The 21,342-nt window shown below is 42.1% G+C and overlaps 1 protein-coding gene across 4 annotated transcripts in view; it reads left to right on the top strand.

Moving 5' to 3' along the window:
• The window catches only part of TMEM184B (transmembrane protein 184B), a 188,819-nt gene that overhangs the window by 86,035 nt on the left and 81,442 nt on the right, over nucleotides 1-21,342 (top strand). For all 4 annotated transcript variants that reach the window (XM_089674263.1, XM_089674264.1, XM_089674262.1 and 1 more), the window contains one exon: nucleotides 3,951-4,184. In XM_089674263.1, coding sequence (XP_089530389.1) covers nucleotides 3,957-4,184 — 228 coding nt within the window. In that variant the 5' untranslated portion in view covers nucleotides 3,951-3,956. The remainder of the gene's footprint in view (nucleotides 1-3,950; nucleotides 4,185-21,342) is intronic.

Below are 21,342 nucleotides of genomic sequence, written 5' to 3'. Positions count from 1 at the left end.
CAGGGAATGAAATCATTATTTTCCCCACTGTACTTAACAAAAAAAATAGAGTTCATAAGCAAATGCCTGTATATGCAAAACCTTAGCCATCGTGTAATGGATTTAGATTTTTAAAGTGTTACTAAACCCACAACAGTAAAATCAGTCTGTATATGCAGTTAATCCCCTGCATTGTGTAAAAATGCTGTTTTGATCTTGTCTTCTCTGATCCTCCCCTTCTTTCAGTGTCCCTCCTCTTATTTCCTAATAAAACATATTGTGTGGAGACACTGTGCACGTGCTCAGAGGTTTTTTTTCCTTGGGAGAATGCATGTGATCATAATTGTCCACACAGAGGTCATGGCTCCTGCATCCACCTAGAGCAAAAAGAAAACTCCTCCTACAAGCTTTAACATGCGCTCTGCTGGACACTGATAGAAGTCACAAGACTGCTCTAACTGCTGATGAGAAAAGGTGAATGCAGAGTCCTGGATTTAGTTTCATTTTTAAGTTTTAAAGGATTTGGAAAAAAGTTTAAATTTTGACCTGCTACATTATATGAAACGGTGTTTGAACACAAAAACAGGTAAAAAAAATGTGCATTTATTATTTTTTGTCTGTGGAGCCTCTAAAGCATTGTACCAGCGATCAGTAAATCTCTGGTGCCTGTCAGTATATCTGCTTGCTCGTACATCCCGTATGAGCAAGCTGATATTTACTAACAGGGAGGCTCAAAATGTATTCTGCTACATGTTTTGGCAAAAAAAACCTAAAAATAATGACAGTTTGTATTCTAAGAAATTGGAGCTAATTAACATTAACTCTTGGCATACAGAGAGAAACTGGCACAAATGCTGTCTCACGTGCATTCTAAGGCCTCGTGCGCCCTCACATTTCATCTTAACTCCCCTAGAAGCCAGCAGTGTTTTGGCCAAAAAAAAAAAGTTTGCTTGTAACAGTGTATACCACGTTCACCCGTGTTAAGCGTTTTAGGCATTAATTTCATTGGCCAGAATATTTATTCTGACCATTGAAATAAATGAAAGCTTAACCCATTGGCGCCGGCGCCTCCTGGCCCTTTAAGGGTTCAGAAGCCGGGAGTTGGAGCGGGGTTTTAAGGTCATGTGACCGCTGTGGTTCGCCGTCATGGCGGTCACATGATCGGCAAAGGTCCTTATCGAAAGAGGAGATTGGGACCTTTCCGTGACTACCGGACATGTGTGCTGGGAGCATGCAGGGCGCGTGCTCTCAGCATTTTTTTCTTAATTACACGCAAATGTGCGGCCGCTCGGCGTCAACCCAGACGCCGGGAGGCCGCACATTTGCGTGCGGTCGGCGCGAAGAGGTTAAGCACATCATGCTTTTTTTCAGCCAAAACTCTGCTCCAGGGTGCTCTGGCAGCTTTTTTTTGTTTGTTTTTGCCACTAAGCAATCTTGCCATGAAACACTGCATGGACACAGGATAACATGCAGGGGAGTTGAGGCAAAAAAAAATGAATGATGTTCCTATGAGCAGCTATAAAAAAAAGTACAGTGTGCATGAGGCCTAAAAGTGGCGCAGCCTGCGCCAAAGTCAATTACAATTTCTACACTGATACATGAATTTGGCGCTTACTGCACCACTTTTAGAACGTATCGGAGACACTTTTGCAAAATCTGTCTGTGCAAGTCTTTATGAATTCCCGATACAGTGTGCACATTATTTAGTAAGGCTAGGTTCACAACTATGCAGCTCTACGAGCCGTGTTTGTGCATGCACTACAGCCCGTTCATCTGAATGGGCTGTTATGCCTGCATTTATATTGTAAAGCGCTGAGCAAACTGTTGGCACTTTATAAATCCTGTATAATAATAATAATTTTCATTCAGGAAAAAGAATCCTTTTTAACCATTTCCCTACCATCCTATAGCAGAACTACTGCTACAGGGCGGCAGGGCTGCGCCAAATCACGTATATGTACGTGATGTTGATTTTCTGGATAGGGGATGCAAGCACCACCCTGCCTACACCACTAGCAGCTACAGATGTCAATCACTGGGTCCCGTCCGGAGATTCCCCACTGGCACCTGGCAATCGCTGAGTTTCACAGACGGGAGAGACCTGTGTGTAAATACAGGTCTCTCTCCTGCCAGCAGTAACATGCTGCTGTGTATTTCACTGCACAGCAGAAAAATACACAGCAGTGTTTCCCTAGTAAAATACATATGGCACACATAGTAACACAGCACAGTTAACCCTTTGATCACCCCAGATGTTAACCCCTTCTTGCCCAGTGTCAGCACTGATCTCACTGTATTAGTGTCACTGGGGATGTCAGTGGCAGTTAGTCAGTTCCCCCCCAGTGTCAGCCTGCCGCAGTCCCGCTAATCGTCTCCATTACTAGTATACTTTTTTTTTTTAAAAAAAGAATTCCAGTATATATACCACCATTTGTAGACGCTCTAACTTTCAGGTAAACCAATTTACATGTATTGGGATTTTTTTTTTAGCAAAGACATGTAGAATACATTTTGGCCTCAATTTTTAAAGAAATTTGAGTGTTTACATTTTTTACTGGATATGTTTTATAGCAAAAAGTCAATTTTTTTTTTTAAATTGTCTTTTTTTTTTTTTTTTTTTGTTTTATAGCGCAAAAAATAAAAATGCACAGGTGATCAAATACCACCGAAACAAAGCTGTATTTGTGGGGGGAAAAAAGGACATAAATGTAATTTATGTACAGCTTGCATGATCGCGCAATTGTCAAAGTAATGCAGCACCATATCGCAAAAAATTACCTGGTCAGAAAGGGGGTTAAATCCTCTGGAGGGCAAGTGATTAAAAGATAGCTGCATGGAAATTCCATGGTGCTTTTGCACTATACGATTTCCCACAACTGAAAACATGCTGCGCTTTCAGATGTGTGGGGGTGCCATTAAGAATGAATGATAGCCATGCATGTCTGAAAATGAGCAGTGCAGTTTTAGCTGCAGTTGGTTGCAGGTGTGTGATTTTACACGCTGTCCTGCACCTGCATAAGTGTGAACCTATCCTTATATTTGCTAAAAGTTATGGTTGGTTGTTTATCATGGAGTGTTGTTGTTTACATTCATAGTCATTTGACATACAGTAGCTGCTGCCATTGTTTAAAAATGGGTAATCAGATAAGAGACTTGGAAATGATTCCCAGTTGTATTGATTTTTACAGGCTTACCAGTCTATACTGAAAAGAACATGGGATTTAATATAATGTACCCATACAATGGGTGCTTAATGTGTAACCTACAAGTTTTTATTGTTTACTAGATGGAAACAGAACTGTTTTTTATATATTTATTATATATAGTTAATTATACCCTTATGAGAGTTGAGAACATTAATCAAACTACTCTTTTATTTTTGGTTTCACTGTGCTATGTGGAACAGGCCCCACCACAACATAATAGTTATAGTAGTCTCCTAGATTGTAAGCTCGAAAGAGCAGGGCCCTCGAACCCCTCGTGTATTGTTTTGTTACTGTATTGTCTCATGTACTGTCCCCACTATAATGTACAGCGCTGAGCAAGCCTTTTGGCGGTATATAAATACTGTATACTAATAGTCAAAAGGTACAAAAGTTTTTCGGTCAATGGTGTCTATAGTCCTAGTTCTGAGCTGCCTTTCAAAATAGATGCACACATCTAGAAGGTTAGGTATGAAATGGTCCATTACAAAGTTGCCAACTTCCAAATGTTTGTTCTGACTCCTTTTGGCTAAAAATTATTATTATTAAACTTGTTCTTTGAAGGCAGAAGAAAGGCAGGTTTTTTCTATGTTGCACCTTTAAAAAATGCAAAACGTCTTTGTAGAGACTAAACCACGATATTCTAATTTTTTGAGTTTCACCTGTATAAATATGTATTGTAACTATCTCTGGTAGTCATATATAATATCTGTACATGTGACCTTCCCTTATTGGGGTTTAACATTTTTTCTTTTTTGCTTCTTGTAGGGCATAATGACGATGTCCAGTTTAGGTGACCTCACTCAGGAGGGCACAGGTATGGTTGCTAAACAGCCTGTTGCCACACTTCCAGGCACTGCAACTCCTACCAGTCCAAACTTCTCTAGGATACCAGAAGAAAAACCTTTCACTCTAGAACAGCCTGTGTTCCTTATGACAACCACTGCTCAGGCCATCTCAGGATTCTTTGTCTGGACCGCACTACTTATAACCTGTCACCAGGTATGTGGCTCTCCTTTGCCAGTCTGTGCTCATTTATTTGTTAGAAATGGAAGGGATACTTTGACTACAGCATTCAGCCAATGACATGCCTTGTAATAATTTGTGTTTTTTTTTATGTACATTTTATTTAATTATCCTGATCACTGCTTTAACCTGCTCGCGCCCGCCATATAAGGTAATGACGGGTGCAAGGTGGTTCTCTCGTTCTGGGAGGACGTCCTATGACATCCTCCCATTCTAACCGTGCATTCGCTGCTCCGGTAGCGCGCAGCGATCGGTGGTGCGCTGTGTCCCGCGGATCACCGATCAACGGAAAGAGCTGAAGATGTCGGTTCAGTCGTGATCAGCTGTGTCCAATCACAGCTGATCACATGTAAATAGGGAAATGCTGGTTATCGGCATTTCTCTCCTCATGAGATGTCACACTGACAGCTCATGAGGAGAGGAGAGCCGGTAATTGGCATTACTCAGAGGGGACATGTACACTGATCATCAGGGCACTGATGATCAGTGTGCCGTGATGATCTGTGTAGCCCCAGGGGTGCCACCTGTCGCTGTCCATCAGTGCCAGCTATCAGTGCTCATCAATGCCACCTGCCAGTGCCCATCAGTGCTACATCAATGCTACATATCAGTGCCTACCAGTGCACATCAATGCCACATATCAATGCCCATCTGAGTTGCCTTTCAGTGCCACCTATCAGTGCCAGTCAGTGCTACCTATCAGTGCTGCCAGTCAGTGCTGCCTATCTGTGCCAGTCAATGTCGCCTATCAGTGCTGCCAGTCAGTGCTGCCAGCCAGTGCCGCCTGTCAGTGCCGCCTATCAGTGCCATATGAGTGCTGGCTTTCAGTGCCCATCAGTGATGCCTGTCAATGCACATCAGTGCCTCCTCATCAGTGCCACCTATCAGTGTCCGTCAGTGCAGCCTTTCAGTGCCCATCACTGCAGCCTCATTAGCGCACATCAGCGAAGGAAAAAAATCACTTATTTACAAAATTTTATAACAAAAACTGAGAAACTTTTTTTTTTTCCAAAAATTTCAGTGGTTTTTTGTTTGTTTAGCAAAAAATAAAAAACCCAGAGATGATTGAATACCACCAAAAGAAAGCGCTATCTGTCTCAAAAAAAGATAAAAATTTCATATGGGTACAGTGTTGCATGACTGCGCAATTGTCATTCAAAGTGTGACAGCGCTGAAAATTGGCCTGGGCAGGAAGGGGGTATAAGTGCCCTGTATGCTAGTGGTTAAATAAAAAAAAACTGTCTTTTCCAAGTCGGTCATTACTTAAGAAAAAGACACTTAGGGGCTGATTTAATATGGAGAGTGGATAATGCTCTCTGCTAGATACCACAGTATAGCGCCACACTTTGGCTTTTTGAGCCTTTCATGAAAGGCAGACTGGTATAGAGCCTATGTGTCCCACATAGTTCTCAAGCAGAGAGAATTCTGAATTAAGAGGGAACTTCATTTCCACAATGTTCGTATCCCATGGCTCCTCTCCCACTACCCAATCTTTACATATCCTGCGCAGGGGCCACAGGTTTCCGCCTGTACTGCTGGGTTTTGGTATCTGCAACCTTGTAGACACATGCACCATGTGCGCAGGAGCAGATGTGTTGCAACTTTTGCACACCTTATCAAGACACTACCTTCTGGGAAGTGATATGAACGTTCCAGAAGGCGGTCAGGGTCCTACTGCAATTTTGGCTAGATGAGGAACCCGGGAAGTGCTGAAAAAGGGAAAACTTTAATTATGTGGGAGGAGGAACCAGGATAGGATAAGTTATTGCCAAGGGAAAAGGTCTGTTTTAAGTCTGTGAATGGTCAGTCATGTGAGGTCATTAAACATTACTTTGTCAGGTCATTTGACTGCCCCCCCCCCCTTCCTCCTATTTTTTTAATAGCCCTTCGTGTGTTTTACAATCCCAGTACAAACAGAACACTTAGTACATCACTGTAAATGTGCTTTTTGCCTGCCCAGGCTGACTGCTGTAAAAGCTGGTGCACTGCCTTCCTGCATGTGATAACCCCATTCCTATGGTGGCATTGGCTGATTTAAACAGCCCATAGATTATACAATTAGCTTTCTTCCCCCATCAACAGTCAGTACTGATGGAGGACTACCTCCTGCAGCCCTATTGTGTTCTGCTGACGGGGAGCCTTCCCTGCCGGCAGAACGCAGTGATAAATGCTGGCGGCTATAGTCTCCAGCAATGATCACATGGGAAAAAAAAGACAACAAGCTGGTTGTACTGAAGGTAGATCATTGGATTGACCTCAGTACAACAAGCCTGCCCCTAGATGGATCAAACCTCAGCCAGTCCCTGCTGAACCGGTCAATATACAAACCACATGGCCAGCTTTAAAAAACTAGTGTGGTTTTTCTCCCTTGCAAACAATCCCCTCCCTGGATCACAGCCACTTCAGTTACAATGGTTGCAGAGTGCTCAGCTTCCCCTCATATACAGCCCATCCCCATATTCAATCTGTGTGTGTTTATGTGCCTGAGGAGGTCAGTGACCAGTTTTGTCTGCCTCTGATGAAAGTTTGCAAGAAATTGGTCATGTCTCAGAATTCAAGGTAACTCCAGCTGTGAGGTGATACAAGAACCCCGGGTGCTGAGAAATACATATCCAATGTGGTGTCGGATGGAAGGAAATATGAAAACATTTCATCAGCGACCATGCAGGCTTCTGTGGTATTATCCCTGCTCATAAAATATTTTACTCGAGAAAGGTGTGATGTATGTGCAAGGCTTGGATTATATAGCTGGAGTGCCAAAATATTTGTCCACAGTTGAGGCTTTATGTACAGTAAATGTATAAAAGAAATTGGATATCTGTGTATATAGCAGATACATAGACTGTACATTAGTAGTATGAATGAAATGTGTATAAATCCCAATTCCAAAAAAGTTGGGACTCTGTGTGAAATCTACATAAAACAGAATGCAATGAATTGCAAATCTTATTAACCCATATTTTATTCACAATAAAAAAGAAAACATAAATCTTTAAACTGAGAAAAGGTACCATTTTTTTTAAGAAAAAAAAAGGTAATTTTGAAAATGATTGCAGCAACATTTCTCAAAGTTGGGACAAGGCCATGTTTGCTATGATGCAGCATCCATTCTTCATTTAACAACACTTTGTTAAATGTCTGGGAACTGAGGAGACCAGTTGCTGGCGTTTTGAGAGAGGAGTGTTGTCCCATTTTTTGCCTGAACTACTCAACAGTCCTGGGTTGTCTTAGTTGTATTTTTCATTTCAAGGTGAAGCAAATACTTGAAATTTGTGAAAGGTCAGGTCTGGGTATATTTTTCAGCATTAATGGTGCCTTTCCAGATGTGCAAGCTGCCAATTCCATACGTACTAATGCACCACCATACCATCAGAGATTCAGGCTTTTGAGCACTGATAACAAGCCTCTTTAGTCTGGAGGTTGCAGCACCCATGGTTGCCAAAAAGAATGTCAAATTTCAATTCGTCTGACCACAGAACAGTTTTCCACTGTGCAAGAGACCATTTTCAATGAGCTTTGAGCTTTGGCCCATAAAAGACAGCGACATTTCTGGATCATGTTCAGATATGGCTTCTTCTTTACATGATAAATCTTTAACTTTTTTGGATGGCACGGCTAACTGCGTTCACACAGTGATTTTTGGAAGTATTCCTGAACCCAAGCAGGGGATGTCCATCACAGATTTGTTTTTAATGCAGTGCCATCTGAGGGGCAAAAGATCATGGGCATCCAATATTGCATTTCAACCTTGTCCCTTGTGCACAGAGATTTCTCCAAGTTCTCTGAGTCTTTTGATATTATGTATTGTAGTTGATGATATATTTAAAATTTTTTCAACTTTATCCTGAAATTGTTCGAAAATTTTTAGATACAGCTTCTCAGAGACTGGTGAACCTCTGCCCAACTTTACTTCTGAGACACTCTGACTCTCCAAGATACTCTTTTTTTATACCCATTCATGTTACTCACCTGTTGCAATATAATCTAATTCAAGCTTCCAGCTGTTCCTTGTTAGTACCACTTTGTCAGCTTTTTGTTGCCCTGTCCCAACTTTTTTTGAGATACGTTGCTGCCTACCATTTTTAAAATGACCTTGTTTTTTTCTGAAAATTGTACATTTTCTGTTTTCTAATGTGAATAAAATAAGGGTTTATGAGAGTTGAAAATCATTGTCTTTTATATAGATTTCACACAGCATCCCAACGTTTTTGGATTTGGAGTTGTAATTGATGCAGTCTGTAATACAGAAGCCTGTAATATGGTGGGGGGGGGGAACAAATTGTCAAAAATGTTAAATTACCAATGAAACCTCCGTGGCAACTACCTATTAAAAAAGATTGTATTATCTGTTGTAGACATGCCCTGGACGATTCTGGACAGTTTATACCTGCATCAGGGATTGCATGTTTAAGATTAGCTAATTAAAAAAAAAAAATAATGATTTAGATCACAAACTGCTGCAAATATACAGAAACAATATAAAAATATGATGTCACTAGATCTCTAAGAAGATGAACTGAGTAATAGGATTGATAACAAACCTTGCTCTAACCAATGCAGAACGCATCCATATTGTCCTACATTTAGGCTAGAAAAGTCATAGCCTGTACTTGTTAAAAGCTACACCTCTTACCATTACCTTTTGGTAGCAGCTTGTAAACCGCAACCTGACGCTCTCTCAAGCAATTTATGAAAATCAGGGGTGTCCTAAAGCAATTCCTGAAAGTTTGAAGTCCTTGGTTAGATTTGCCCTCGTTAGCTGTGGCTATGTCTTTGTAACTGGACAGTTCCTACAGAAAGGCTGACCATGTACTATGCAATTTTCTTTCCTTCAGCCATTGTTAAAAAGAATATTGCTTGATTCTCGCATTAACACCATGTTGGTGGGGGAATCCCTCCCACTGCGCTATTATATTCTGACATCAGGAAATTTTCCCACTGTGAGAATATAATCTTTGAAATTTGGCTGGTTCAGCTGGCTGCCTCTCTGTCCCCAGACATACCCTGCCTCTCTGTCCCTGGGCACCCCAGGTATTTGACCTAACCAAATGATTAAATACACCTATAACAGCTGGGAAACTGTGAAATGGCAGCTTTTTAAGACATGGGCCACCAGAAAGTCTTTTTTTTCCTTTTGGTAAGTGATGCTGTGGTGGCAAGATCACTTTAATGTGGTGCACAATCTCAGTGACCAAACAAAAGGCTCAGTGGGATAGAGGAGAAGGGCCATGCTTGAATTTTACACAAAAATGCTGAGCGTCCTCTATGTATGTTCATATGTCAATATCTCTGAATCTACTGGTTTTTACATGTGGTTTTCATTGAACTTATCCTCAGCATATGTATATTCGCATAGTATACTCCAGTATGAATAAGCCAGGTTTGTGACTGTTTTTTTTTTTTTTTTTAAATGTGTGATGAGCTGTACCTCTATAGTATTTTTAAGGAACACTAAACTGTTTAATGAGGATGTAAATCAAAATGTACTGTGTTGACAACAGTTATTTACATGATTTCAGTAAATATTTAATGAATGGAAAAGTTCCCAAAAGTTGAACACTACCCCTATATTCAGTCTTGCATATAGGGATGCACCGAAATTTTGGTGGCCGAAACGAAAAAAAAAAAAGCACCAATACAGGAGCCAAAAAACCCCTTCCCTCCCTGGCCCCACCGGTCGCTGCTCAGTAGTTCTCAGCATTACCTGAGAAGCCATCGAACGAAAAGATGGCCTTCATTCATCTCTGTGCCCTCGGAGGACCGGAGCGATGTCGCTTCCGGTTCTGGCCAATTTTATTTTAAAGCATTAGATCTGCTTTTTTTTTTATCCAATGCTTTACATTGCAGAGGAGAGATGTGGGGTCTTGTTGACCCCATATCTCTCCATGAAGAGGACTGGTCACTAATGATTTCTATCACAAGGGATGCATGCATTTCTTGTGATAAGAATAAAAGTGATTACATTTTTTTTAAAGGGACAGTGCAAACCCCCAATCCTCCCCCCCCCCACCCCCACCCCCCAAAAAAATTAAATAATAAAAAAGTTTAAAGTGCCCTCGTCCCCCCATGGTGGTGGTGAATGCATACGTAGGCCATGCCCATATATGTAAATGGTGTTCAAACCACACGTGAGGTATCGCCACGAAAGTCAGAGCAAGAGCAATAATTCTAGAACTAGATCTGTAACTTTACACTGCTAACCTGTAGACATTTTTAAAGCATCACCCATGGAGATTTTTAAGTACCGCAGTTTCACGCCATTCCACAAGCATGCACAATTTTAAAGCGTGACATATTGGGTATCTATTCTCTCCAGAACATCCTCTTTCACATTTTACAAAATAATTGGGGTATATATTGTGTTTTTTTTTTTTGTTTGTTTTTTTTTTAAAATCAAAGGGTATTTTTTTTTAAAAAATATATATTCATTTTTAAAAACTGCGCATTTCGGTTTTTGTCCAAGTGCATTTTGAATTTTCGGTTTCGGCCCCAAAATTTTCATTTCGTTGTACCACTAGTCTTGCATAATTGAACAGATTCCTCTTTTTATTGCTTACTCTAAATTTGCTGCACACTGTGAGCTTCTCACAGTGTGCATTCGAAACGGCAGCAAGTCAGATAGAGATCCAGCAGATTCACCTCAGTTTCTGGCTGCAATCTAGTATCCTTTAGCACTTTACCCCCAGGCGTACTGTCCCTCCTGGTCCACCCCTTTCATTCATTGGATTTCAGTTCTTTCAATCATGAAGGGTTAGTATTTCAAATGAGTGTTTTCTGGGGCAGTCTTGCATACAAATGCACTCCCACAGGCTGACATTTGCCCTTCAAGGCATTTTGATATTTGTATATCTCCTCCCAAGAGATTACACTGCTTGCATCAGAGATAAGGGAGGAGTGCTAAGGCAGGGTGCTGTGAGGTTTTCAGAAAGCTGTGTACAGCACCCTACTGGCCCCTCCTGCTACCCATGATCAGCCTATAATGCTGACCCAGACCCAGTGATGGCACTGGAAAAGTCTTATTTTGGAAAAAAAATGTATTGGCATGTTTCACCTCGGAAAGGAAGAACCGGGAATAACAAAATATAAGATTAAAAAGGAACTGCGCTCTACCTAAGTACCCCAGCTGCCAGGTGCTGTATTTCCACATCTTTGCATTTGTATTCTACCTGTCTTTACACAGGTGCATTGTTATCCTGTAATGCTGCGCCTCCCTAACAACATGATCCGTACCCAGCAACAGAAGGCAGGTGTGCAGAGTATGATGTGACTTAACCCTTTTGTGCCTGTTTCCAGTTATCTTCCAGAGTAAATTATGTAAACAAATATTAGGATGTGTATACAAAGTGTATTATAGTAAATAATATAGTGAACACTCCATTACCAAACTGCAAGGCCAAGGATTACAGTGCCTTTGTAAGCAGCACCAGAAGCTGTAGGGTAGGGAGGTGGTGTGAGCTGATGGGGGCCAGAAATTAAAAAGCTACATCCCATTGTAACAGTCTTGGTGGTATGTGCTTACTGCTAGGTATGATTTTTGTGGATGGCACTGGTTTTATATATTGCCAAATATATTGGGACGCCTGCCTTTACACGCATATGAACTTTAATGGCATCCCAGTCTTAGTCTGTAGGGTTAAATATTGAGTTGGCTCACCATTTGCAGCTATAACCGCTTCAACTCTTCTGGGAAGGCTGTCTACAAGGTTTAGGAGTGTGGCTATGGGAATGTTTGACCATTCTTCCAGAAGCGCATTTGTGACATCAGGCGAGAAGGCCTGGCTCACAGTCTCTGCTCTAATTCATCTCAAAGGTGTTCTATCGGGTTCATGCCAGGACTCTGTACAGGCCAGTCAAGTTCCTCTACCCCAAACTCGCTCATCCATGTCTTTATGGACCTTGCTTTGTGCACTGGTGCGCAGTCATGTTGGAACAGGAAGGGGCCATCCCCAAACTGTTCCCACAAAGTTGGGAGCATGGAATTGTCCAAATGTCTTGGTATGCTGATGCCTTTAAGAGTTCCCTTTACTGGAACTAATGGGCCAAGCCCAAACCCTAAAATAACCCCACACCATAATCCCTCCTCTACAAAACTTTACATTTGGTACAATGCAGTCAGGCAAGTACTGTTCTCCTGGCAACGGCCAAATCCAAACATATCCGTCAGATGCCAGACAGAGAAGCACGATTCGTCACTCCAGAGAACAGGTCCCCCCTGCTCTAGAGTCCAGTGGCGGTGTAATTTACACCACTGTATTTGACGCTTTGCATTGCACTTGGTGATGTAAGGCTTGGATGCAGCTGCTTGACCATGGAAACCCATTCCATGAAGCTCTCTACCCACTGTTTTGCTAATCTGAAGGCCACTCGAAGTTTGTAGGTCTTTAGCTATAGACTCTGCAGACAGTTGGCGACTTCTGCGCACTGTGTGCTTCAGCATGCGCTGACCCCAATCTGTCCTTTTACATGGCCTACCACTTCGTGGCTGAGTTGCTGCTGTTCCCAGTTGCTTCCACTTTGTTATAATACCACTTACAGTTGAGTGTGGAATATTTAGTAGCAAGGAAATTTCAGATGGATTTATTGCACAGGTGGCAACCTATCATGGTACCCTGCTTGAGTTCACTGAGCTCCTGAGAGCGACCCATTCTTTCACAAATGTTTGTAGAAGCAGTCTGCATGCCTAGGTGCTTGATTTTTTTACACCTGTGACCATGGAGATGATTGGCACACCTAAATCCAATGATTTGAAGGGGTGTCCCAATACTTTTGGCAATATAGTGTATATGTCGATGCTACCACACATGCATAGTAGTAACATAATATGCATTAAAAAAAACCCAATTCCAAAAAAGTTGGGACGCTGTGCAAAATCTACATGGATTAGAATTCAATGATTTTCAACTCTTATCAACCCATATATTATTCATAATAGAAAACATCTCAAATGTTAAAACTTGGAAAATTTGCTATTTTAAGAGAAAATAAGGACATTTTGAAAATGATGGCAGAAACCCATCTCACAGTTGGAACATGATGTAGTAACTATTCTTCTAACAACACTCTGTAAGGCCTCATGCACACAGGGTGTTTTTGCAGCCACCTTTAGGGACGTCAGATATTTTTTTTTTTTTTTTTTTTTTTTTTACTGCTTCCAAACTGCCCTCCATATTATTCTGTGTGTCCATGCACACATAGACGCTTAGAAGCTTTTAGTAGCAGTAGCGTTTACCAGCAGGAAAAAACCCAGGGCCAGTGTGCGTCCAGGAGCAGCAGCATTTTGGCAGTAAAATGCTGACAGCTACTAAACTCTCCCAAACACCAGTGCCCATCGTTTAGCAGTTTGTTTTTTGGGGGTTTTTTTTCACTGTTTTTTAAGGAGAGGATCGGGAAGTCAGCCTCCCCATCCTTAACAATGAATGAGTCATCTGCTGACAGTTGAATGTAAAAAAAAAAAAGAGAAAATGGCGTGGGAGCTCCCCACCCCGAACCATACAAGCCCACATGCCCTCAACATGGATGGGTGTTTTTGGGCAGGCATGCCCCCAAAGCACCTTGTCCCCATGTTGATGAGGACAAGGGCCTCTTCCCCACAACCCTGGCCGGTGGTTGTGGGGATCTGAAAGTGGGGGCTTCTTGGAATCTGGAAGCCTCCTTTAACTGGGACCCCCAAATCTCACCCCCACCCCATGTGAATGAGTAGGGGTACCCCTACTCATTCACCAAAAAAATGTAAAAAGTAAATAAAACACAAGATAAGTCCTTTCTGAAAGAAAAAAAAAAAAAAAAGGTTCCCCGGTGTAGATCCATCGTCAATCACGCCGCCCGCCACCACCGCCGCCAAGCCAAAAAAAGAAAAAAAAATTTGTTTCCCTTAAAATCCATACCACACCCAAAGGGCTTGGTATGGATTGGGGGGGGACCCCTACGCTGTGTTTTTTTTTTTTTTTTGCTTGTTTTTTTTGTCTGGAAGGGAGTATATATGCTGCTCTAAAACTTTGGATAAGTCTTTCAGCATTAATGGTGCCTTTTCAGATGTGCAAGCTGCCTGTTATATTTTATGATGACCCAGCATGTTCAGACAGTGTCTTTTGAAAGTACTCCGGAGCCCATGCAGTGATGTCCATCACAGAATCATGCCTGTTTTTAATGCAGTGCCGTCTGAGGACATGAAGATGATGGGCATACAATATTGCGTTTTGGCCATGTTCCTTGCACACAGAGATCTTTCCAGATTTTCTGAATCTTTTGATAGTATGTTCTGTAGATGATATATTTAAAGTCTTTGCAATTTTGCATTATAACTGTTATTGTGAAATTGTAAAACAATTTTTATATGCAGGTTATCACAGATTGGTGAGCCTCTGCCCATCTTTATCTTTGAAACACTGACTCTCTAAATGCGTTTTTTTATTTTTTTACCCATTCATGTTGCTCACATGTTGCCAAATTTTTCCCACTCTTCCTTATTAGTGCCACTTAATTTGCCATCTTTTTGTTGCCTTGTCCCAACTTTTTTGAGATGTATTGCTGCCATCAATTTCAAAATTACCTTTTTTTTATACTGTACATTTTCTCATTTAAAAATGTTATGTTTTCTATTTTCTATTGTGAGTAAAATGTGGGTTAATGAGATTTGCAAATCATTGCATTCTGTTTTTATGTAGATTTTACACAGAGTTCCAACTTCTTTGGAACTGATGTTGTACATTGTTATTATCTACCTGCCGCAAGTACACATGCACCAGGTATTGGTGCTATTCTGAGTTAATCCAGGACCCTACACTTCCGTCAGAGCAAACCTGAAATTTAATGACAGGGTTGCTGTTCTCGAACATCATTCAGCTCCCAGCAGAAGTCTCCAATCACTAATAACGTTTTTGGCAGCTTTTCACATGATCTACTGAAGAGAGAGCTGCAAATTAGTTATAGGTGACTTTCTGTGCTTAACATCAGCAGCACTGTAACCAGCATTGGGACATTGTCATTCAGTGCCCAGGAAGACAAAGACAAACTGATCAGGGCTCATTTAGACATGGCTATTATTGCTGCCCCTCTGAGAATCACCAGCAGATTGCTCTTCTGAACATGTTTGCCAGGCAGTGATTGTCTGTTTTAAGCCTGAAAATGCGGACCCAATGCACCACACCCGTGTCCTGGTCTCATTCACTTAAATAGGTTGTGCTTGGCGGTGGCATTGTCTGCCAAAAGTGACATGTCGTTTCATTTTTCCCATATGTGCTCATTGTTCAGTCCTCCTTGGCATGGGAATGAAGGCAGATTATACTTCTTCCCATTTCAGGTTATGTCATATGTCACACGACAAGGGGAAACAGGAAGGAGAGCATTCTGCCCTCGCTGCACAGAGGCATCGCACTGAGGTGGAGGCATGTTCTTAGCAGACGCCGGCTGTCTTCTCTCCACAGCAGGATGCTATTGGAGAGAGGAGAGAGAATTAGCTGCACCCAGCAGCTATCAAGCCACTGCTCCTTTCTGACATGAATGCAAAGTCTCTGGGATTTTAATGCACATGTACATGCAGCAGGAAGTAGAAGACACCACTGGCCACAAGTAAACAGAATGCCAGTGGATATTTATCTTTGGCCAGCGTTGTTTAAATGCATAGCATCAAAGCACAGGGTTAGTTTTTTTACAGTGTGCAGTTGTAAGCCGTGTACCGGGGTGGGTTCCCCAGGATACAGTGAAGTCACGAACGAGGAAAGCAACCCCAACACCAGCTTTTGTCACAACAGAATTTTACTTAGATGTGGCAAATAAACAAAACCACAAATGCTGGAATATACAATAAATTTACACACACCCAGCCCAAAAGCTGAGACCCTGTGCTGCACGGCGCCTTCTGATGGATGAAGGTAGAAAGTGTAGTAATTTACCTACTGGTGGGCACAACTAAGCTGCCACACCTTACCTGTTATTACCCTAATAGAACAAGAATCAGTGTATGTGTATATGGTATGGGCTAGCCTGCGGTGCAGCACAACAGCTTACAATCTTACACAAATCTACAGTATTCCCCCTCCCATAACTGGTCCTGTAGCACGTGCCTGAGTATTCCTTCTGAGCAAAACAGCAGTCTGGCTTGAGTTTGTAGGATTTTATCAGCTCTCCAATGTGAAATGTCACTAAGTTGTGGAGTCCTTCCAATGATCAGTAACAACACTTGTGGCCTGACACAGAGACCCTAACTAACTATAGGCCTGTCTCTGTCCTATAGGCGCCAACACTGAAATGAGGTGCGTGCACGACCTTACTGACCCGGGTCTGCTTTGCATCCGCTGGTGACTCTGAACAGAACAAATGTCTCTCCATGAAGCATGCGATGTCACAGTATATATATTGCTTAGTTCCTCAGCTTCCCATCAGCTTCCTGGCCGCAATCTTCCTTTCTTCGAACAGGGTTAGCGTCTTGAACACCATCAGCTTCACTCAACTGAATTTCTAAATACGGAGGGCTGTCCTCACATGTGGATGGCATCGGATTCTCAGATCACACAGCCCCCTTCTCTCTCTCAAGCATGGCTGCTCTCCTCTTCTTTTCCTGTTTACTTCCCAAGTCTAAAACTCCACCTCTTCATGAATATAGGAATCTCTATGCAGTCTGAGGCTGTGTTAGAAAAAACAGTGGCATCTTGTGGCTAAACTGCAGAATGTCAGTCAGAACGTTTTTAATTTACTTCAATCAGTGTTCAAGCAATGAAAGCTGTTTCCCTATCTCACACTGTAATGAGTCAGTTAGCACCTACTGTACTTGTGCATTGGGGTGCCATTCTAAATTAATAGCACAGGAATGCACCATGCAGAGTGTCGCATATTACCATAGGGGTAAAATGCTTATTACTGCAATTCATAAGTCTGATAGATGCCTAAAGGCTAATTATACTTTCAAATAACTCAAGTCTAAAGATCATGCTGCTTTCCGTGCTAACTAAACCACTCTGCAATTATCTTAGATCAGCAGGCAAAGCAATCCAGGAGCCTACAACTTATTGGGTGGCATTCAGTCAGAGAGGCTTCTTTGTAGGCTTACAAGTAGTCCACTTTTTCATTTAGATCTTTGAAGAATCAAGTACCCTTTGCACTCTGCACCCTGATATTCTATCTCTCTGGCCCCCAGCACACCTGTGTAACGGAACCGGCCCCCGACTGCACTAGGGTATTTCTGTTAGACTCCCGCTTCCCTGTCCGAACACAGATCCACGGACCCCACCACTGACCATACAAGAGGAGACAGCACCAGACTTGACGGATTCCAGGAGATAGACTGCTTTATTTTAACATTGATACAAGATATATACACAGGACGGGGAAATACACACTCAGTAACAGGAAACACATCAGTAGGCAGTCCCATCAGGGGGAAGGGCTGCCGAAAATACCCCTCACCAAGCCAATACATAAACACATCCCATAATAGTTTGCTCCCAAGCAAGACACACAATAGAACAATGGGATGCAGCCACATGGCCGTGAACAATGAACAACCCCCACCTATACATGTCTATACAATAGCAGGACATTCCACCCTGTACCCTTAACGGGCACAGGATGACTTACACATAAGAGGGATATGGGGAGCTGAGACAGTGGTCTCCCCACCTCTCTAAAGGGGGCTGTGTTCCATGGGCCTGCCACCCAAAGTGACTCCCATGATAGCCTATGAAAACCCCCCCCTGGACACCGGACCCTGAATTGTCTTGTCTCCCGGCACTCCATGACTCGTCTCTATATCAGGCTGGAACTGAGAAGGAAACTAAAACTGGGATTAAAAAAAAAAAAAAAATATATATATATATATATATATATATATATATATATATATATATATATATTAACATTTTCAGTTGCTGCAAGCAGTCTGGTAGATGCAGTGCATCCAGAAAGTATTCACAGTGCTTAACGTTTGCCACATTTTGTTATGTCACAGCCTAAAAGGATTAAATTCATTTTTTTCCCTCAACATTCTACAAACAATATCCCATAATGACAACGTGAAAGAAGTTTGTTTTGAAATCTTTGTAATTTATTAAAAATATAGAACAAAAAAAACACGTACATAAGTATTCACAGCCTTTGCCATGACACTCGAAATTGAGCTCTGGTGCATCCTGTTCCCACTGATCATCCTTGAGATGTTTCCACAACTTGATTGGAGTCCACCTGTGGGAAATTCAGTTGATTGTACATGATTAGGAAAGGCGTAAATCTGTCTATATAAGGTCCCACAGTTAACAGTGCATATCAGAGCACAAACCAAGCCATAACGTCTAAGGAATTGTCCGTAGCCCTCCGAGACAGGATTGTATCAAGGCACAGATTTGGGGAAGGGTACAGAAAAATTTCTGCAGTATTGAAGGTCCCAATAAGCACAGTGGCCTCCTTCATCTGTAAATGGAAGAAGTTTGGAACCACAAGGAATCTTCCTAGAGCGGGTCCCCCGGCCAAAATGAGTGATCGAGAGAGAAGGGCCTTAGCCAGGGAGGCAACCAAGCACCCGATGGTCACTCTGACAGAGCTCCAGGTTTTCACTGTGGAGAGAGGAGAACCTTCCAGAAGAACAACCATCTCTGCAGGACTCCACCAATCAGGCCTGTATGGTAGAATGGCCAGACTGAACCCACTCCTCAGTAAAAGGCAAATGGCAGCCCGCCTGGCGTTTGCCAAAAGGCACCCGAGGGACTCTCGGACTATGAGAAACAAAACTCGCTGATTGAACTCTTTGGCCTGAATGCCAAGCATCATGTCTGGAGGAAACCAGGCACCGCTTACCACCTGGCCAATACCATCCCTACAGTGAAGCATAGTAGTGGCAGCATCATGCTGTGGGGATGTTTTTCAGTGGCAGGAACTGGGAGACTAATCCGGATCGAAGGAAAGATGAATGCAGCAATGTACAGAGACATCCTTGATGAAAGCCTGTTCCAGAGTGCTCTGAACCTTAGAACGGGGCAACGGTTCATCTTTCAACAGGACAACGACCCTAAGCAAACAGCCCACATAACAAAGGAGTGGCTATGGGTCAACTCTGAATGTCCTGAAGTGACCCAGTCAGAGCCCAGACTTGAACCTGATTGAACATCTCTGGAGAGATCTGAAAATGGCTGTTCACCGACGCTCCCCATACAACCTGATGAAGCTTGAGAGCTACTGCAAAGAAGGAGAGAAATCGCCCAAAAATAGGTGTGCCAAGCTTGTAGCCTCATACTCCAAATGACTTGAGGCTGTAATTGGTGCTAAAGGTGCTTCAACAAAGTATTGAGCAAAGACTGTGAATACTTATGTACATGTGTGTGTTTTTTTTTTTTCCCCCGTCTTTTATTTTTAATAAATTGCAAAGATTTCAAAACAAACTTCTTGGTTGCCATTATGGGGTATTGTTTGTAGAGTGAGGGGAAAAAATGAATGTAATCCATTTTGATATAAGGCTGTAACATAACAAAACGTGGAAAAAGTTAAGCACCGTGAATACTTTCTGGATGCACTGTATGGTTGGTGCAGTGCTTCATTTTGGTGTTCTTAAATCTGATCGAATGCTGGCCATTTAGATAAATTTAAAGTGTAGGGAAAGCCAAAGCTTTGTCCCTTTTTGAAGAGATTTCCTTACACTTTCTGTCCAAGAGATGCAGCAGGAAGTAAGAAAAGTGAAGGAAAATCCCCTTTCAGATGACATGCTCACGAACATTCTGAAATTGCTGATCATCTTCATAAGATTTCGCTCACAGAAAGATACTATGTAAAAGAAAAAAAAAATAATAAAATAATATGAAAAGTACTTGTGTTTACAGTAGTATAGATGCTAAACATCCATATGGCATTTTGACATAAAAATACTATTTCCATTCCATTAAATTTGCACACATAAGTGTGTAAGCATGTACTTTCTTTTAGATGTGTTTAATTCACACATGTACATTACTGACCTTGGATGCAAATTTCTCGCGTTTGCTTTCACAAATCTGAATGTAGCACAAGTTTACTGATCTTTAAGAGGGTTATGATGCGACACGGTGCACATCCTGTTCCATGTATACGTTCCTTGAACAACTCCAAAAGATGAACGAACGAAATCAGCACTCCAGTCTTCATACAACCAAGGCGATGCCAAAATGCCAACCGAAGAGGTGCTGCCCTTTTAAGATCGGGGAATCTGACCACTAGTGGAAAAGAACAAACAAGGGCGCACTCTCATTGTGCATTACCATGGTATAGGATAGGCTAACGCGTTTCGGGAGCTAAACCCCCTTCCTCAGAGCTCCCGAAACGCGTTAGCCTATATGCATCATTAGACACAGATGTATTGTGACTGTCCTTGTGGACCACTTTTACTGCCTTTTATCACGTTGGTTTGTGAGTATATATCCTCTTTTCATTTAATAAATACGTGTTATACCATGGTAATGCACGATGAGAGTGCGCCCTTGTTTGTTCTGTTCCTTGAACAACTGTTAGAGGACAAATTAGCTATTTGAGATGTGAACTAGTCGTTTGGAAGTCTGTTGGGGATATCTGTTCAGGATTGGCATTACTGGATCAGCCTACCTCCCCTAGCTGCCAGGGAAATGACTATGCAGTAAGGTTGTGGGCAAAGTTACAGGCAAGGATAGGCAGATACTGTTGGTAGAGGCTCGGTTATTAAGAGGACAGATAGGGCAATCTTGCCAAACAATATGGTTTTTGCCAGTTACTGCATTTCAACACATTGCGGATCAGATCGACAGATTGTTGGGTGGGAATGAGGAGGACCTGACTGTCTTGGTACATATTAATTACTATACAAGCGCAATGAGGAAGATGGAGTGTCCTTAGAAAATTTTAAGGGCTATTTTAAAGAAAAGGATCTCCAAGTTAGTATTCTTAGATACACTGCCTGTACCTCAAGCCAGAAGGAGCTTAGAGAGGTAAACAAGTGGTTCAGGAACTGGTGCAAAGGGGATGTTCATGGGAGAACTGGGCTGACTTTGCTGTTGCTTACAAGCTCTAAAGCAGGGATGGATTGCACCTAAATGGACAAGGTGCAGCTCTCTTGGGGGCGAAAATGAACTGTGGGTTTGTGTTATAGGCCTCCCAACATTGAGGAAGAAGAGACCAATTTACTTTCACAGTTGGAGATAGTGGGGAG

The sequence above is a fragment of the Staurois parvus genome, unplaced genomic scaffold (assembly GCF_062004578.1).
Source record: "Staurois parvus isolate SC_StPar_1 unplaced genomic scaffold, SC_StPar_1.0 ptg000149l, whole genome shotgun sequence".
Lineage (NCBI taxonomy): Eukaryota > Metazoa > Chordata > Amphibia > Anura > Ranidae > Staurois > Staurois parvus.
The sequence above is the reverse complement of the archived record's forward strand: the minus strand, read 5'-3'. Positions and strand labels throughout refer to the sequence as shown.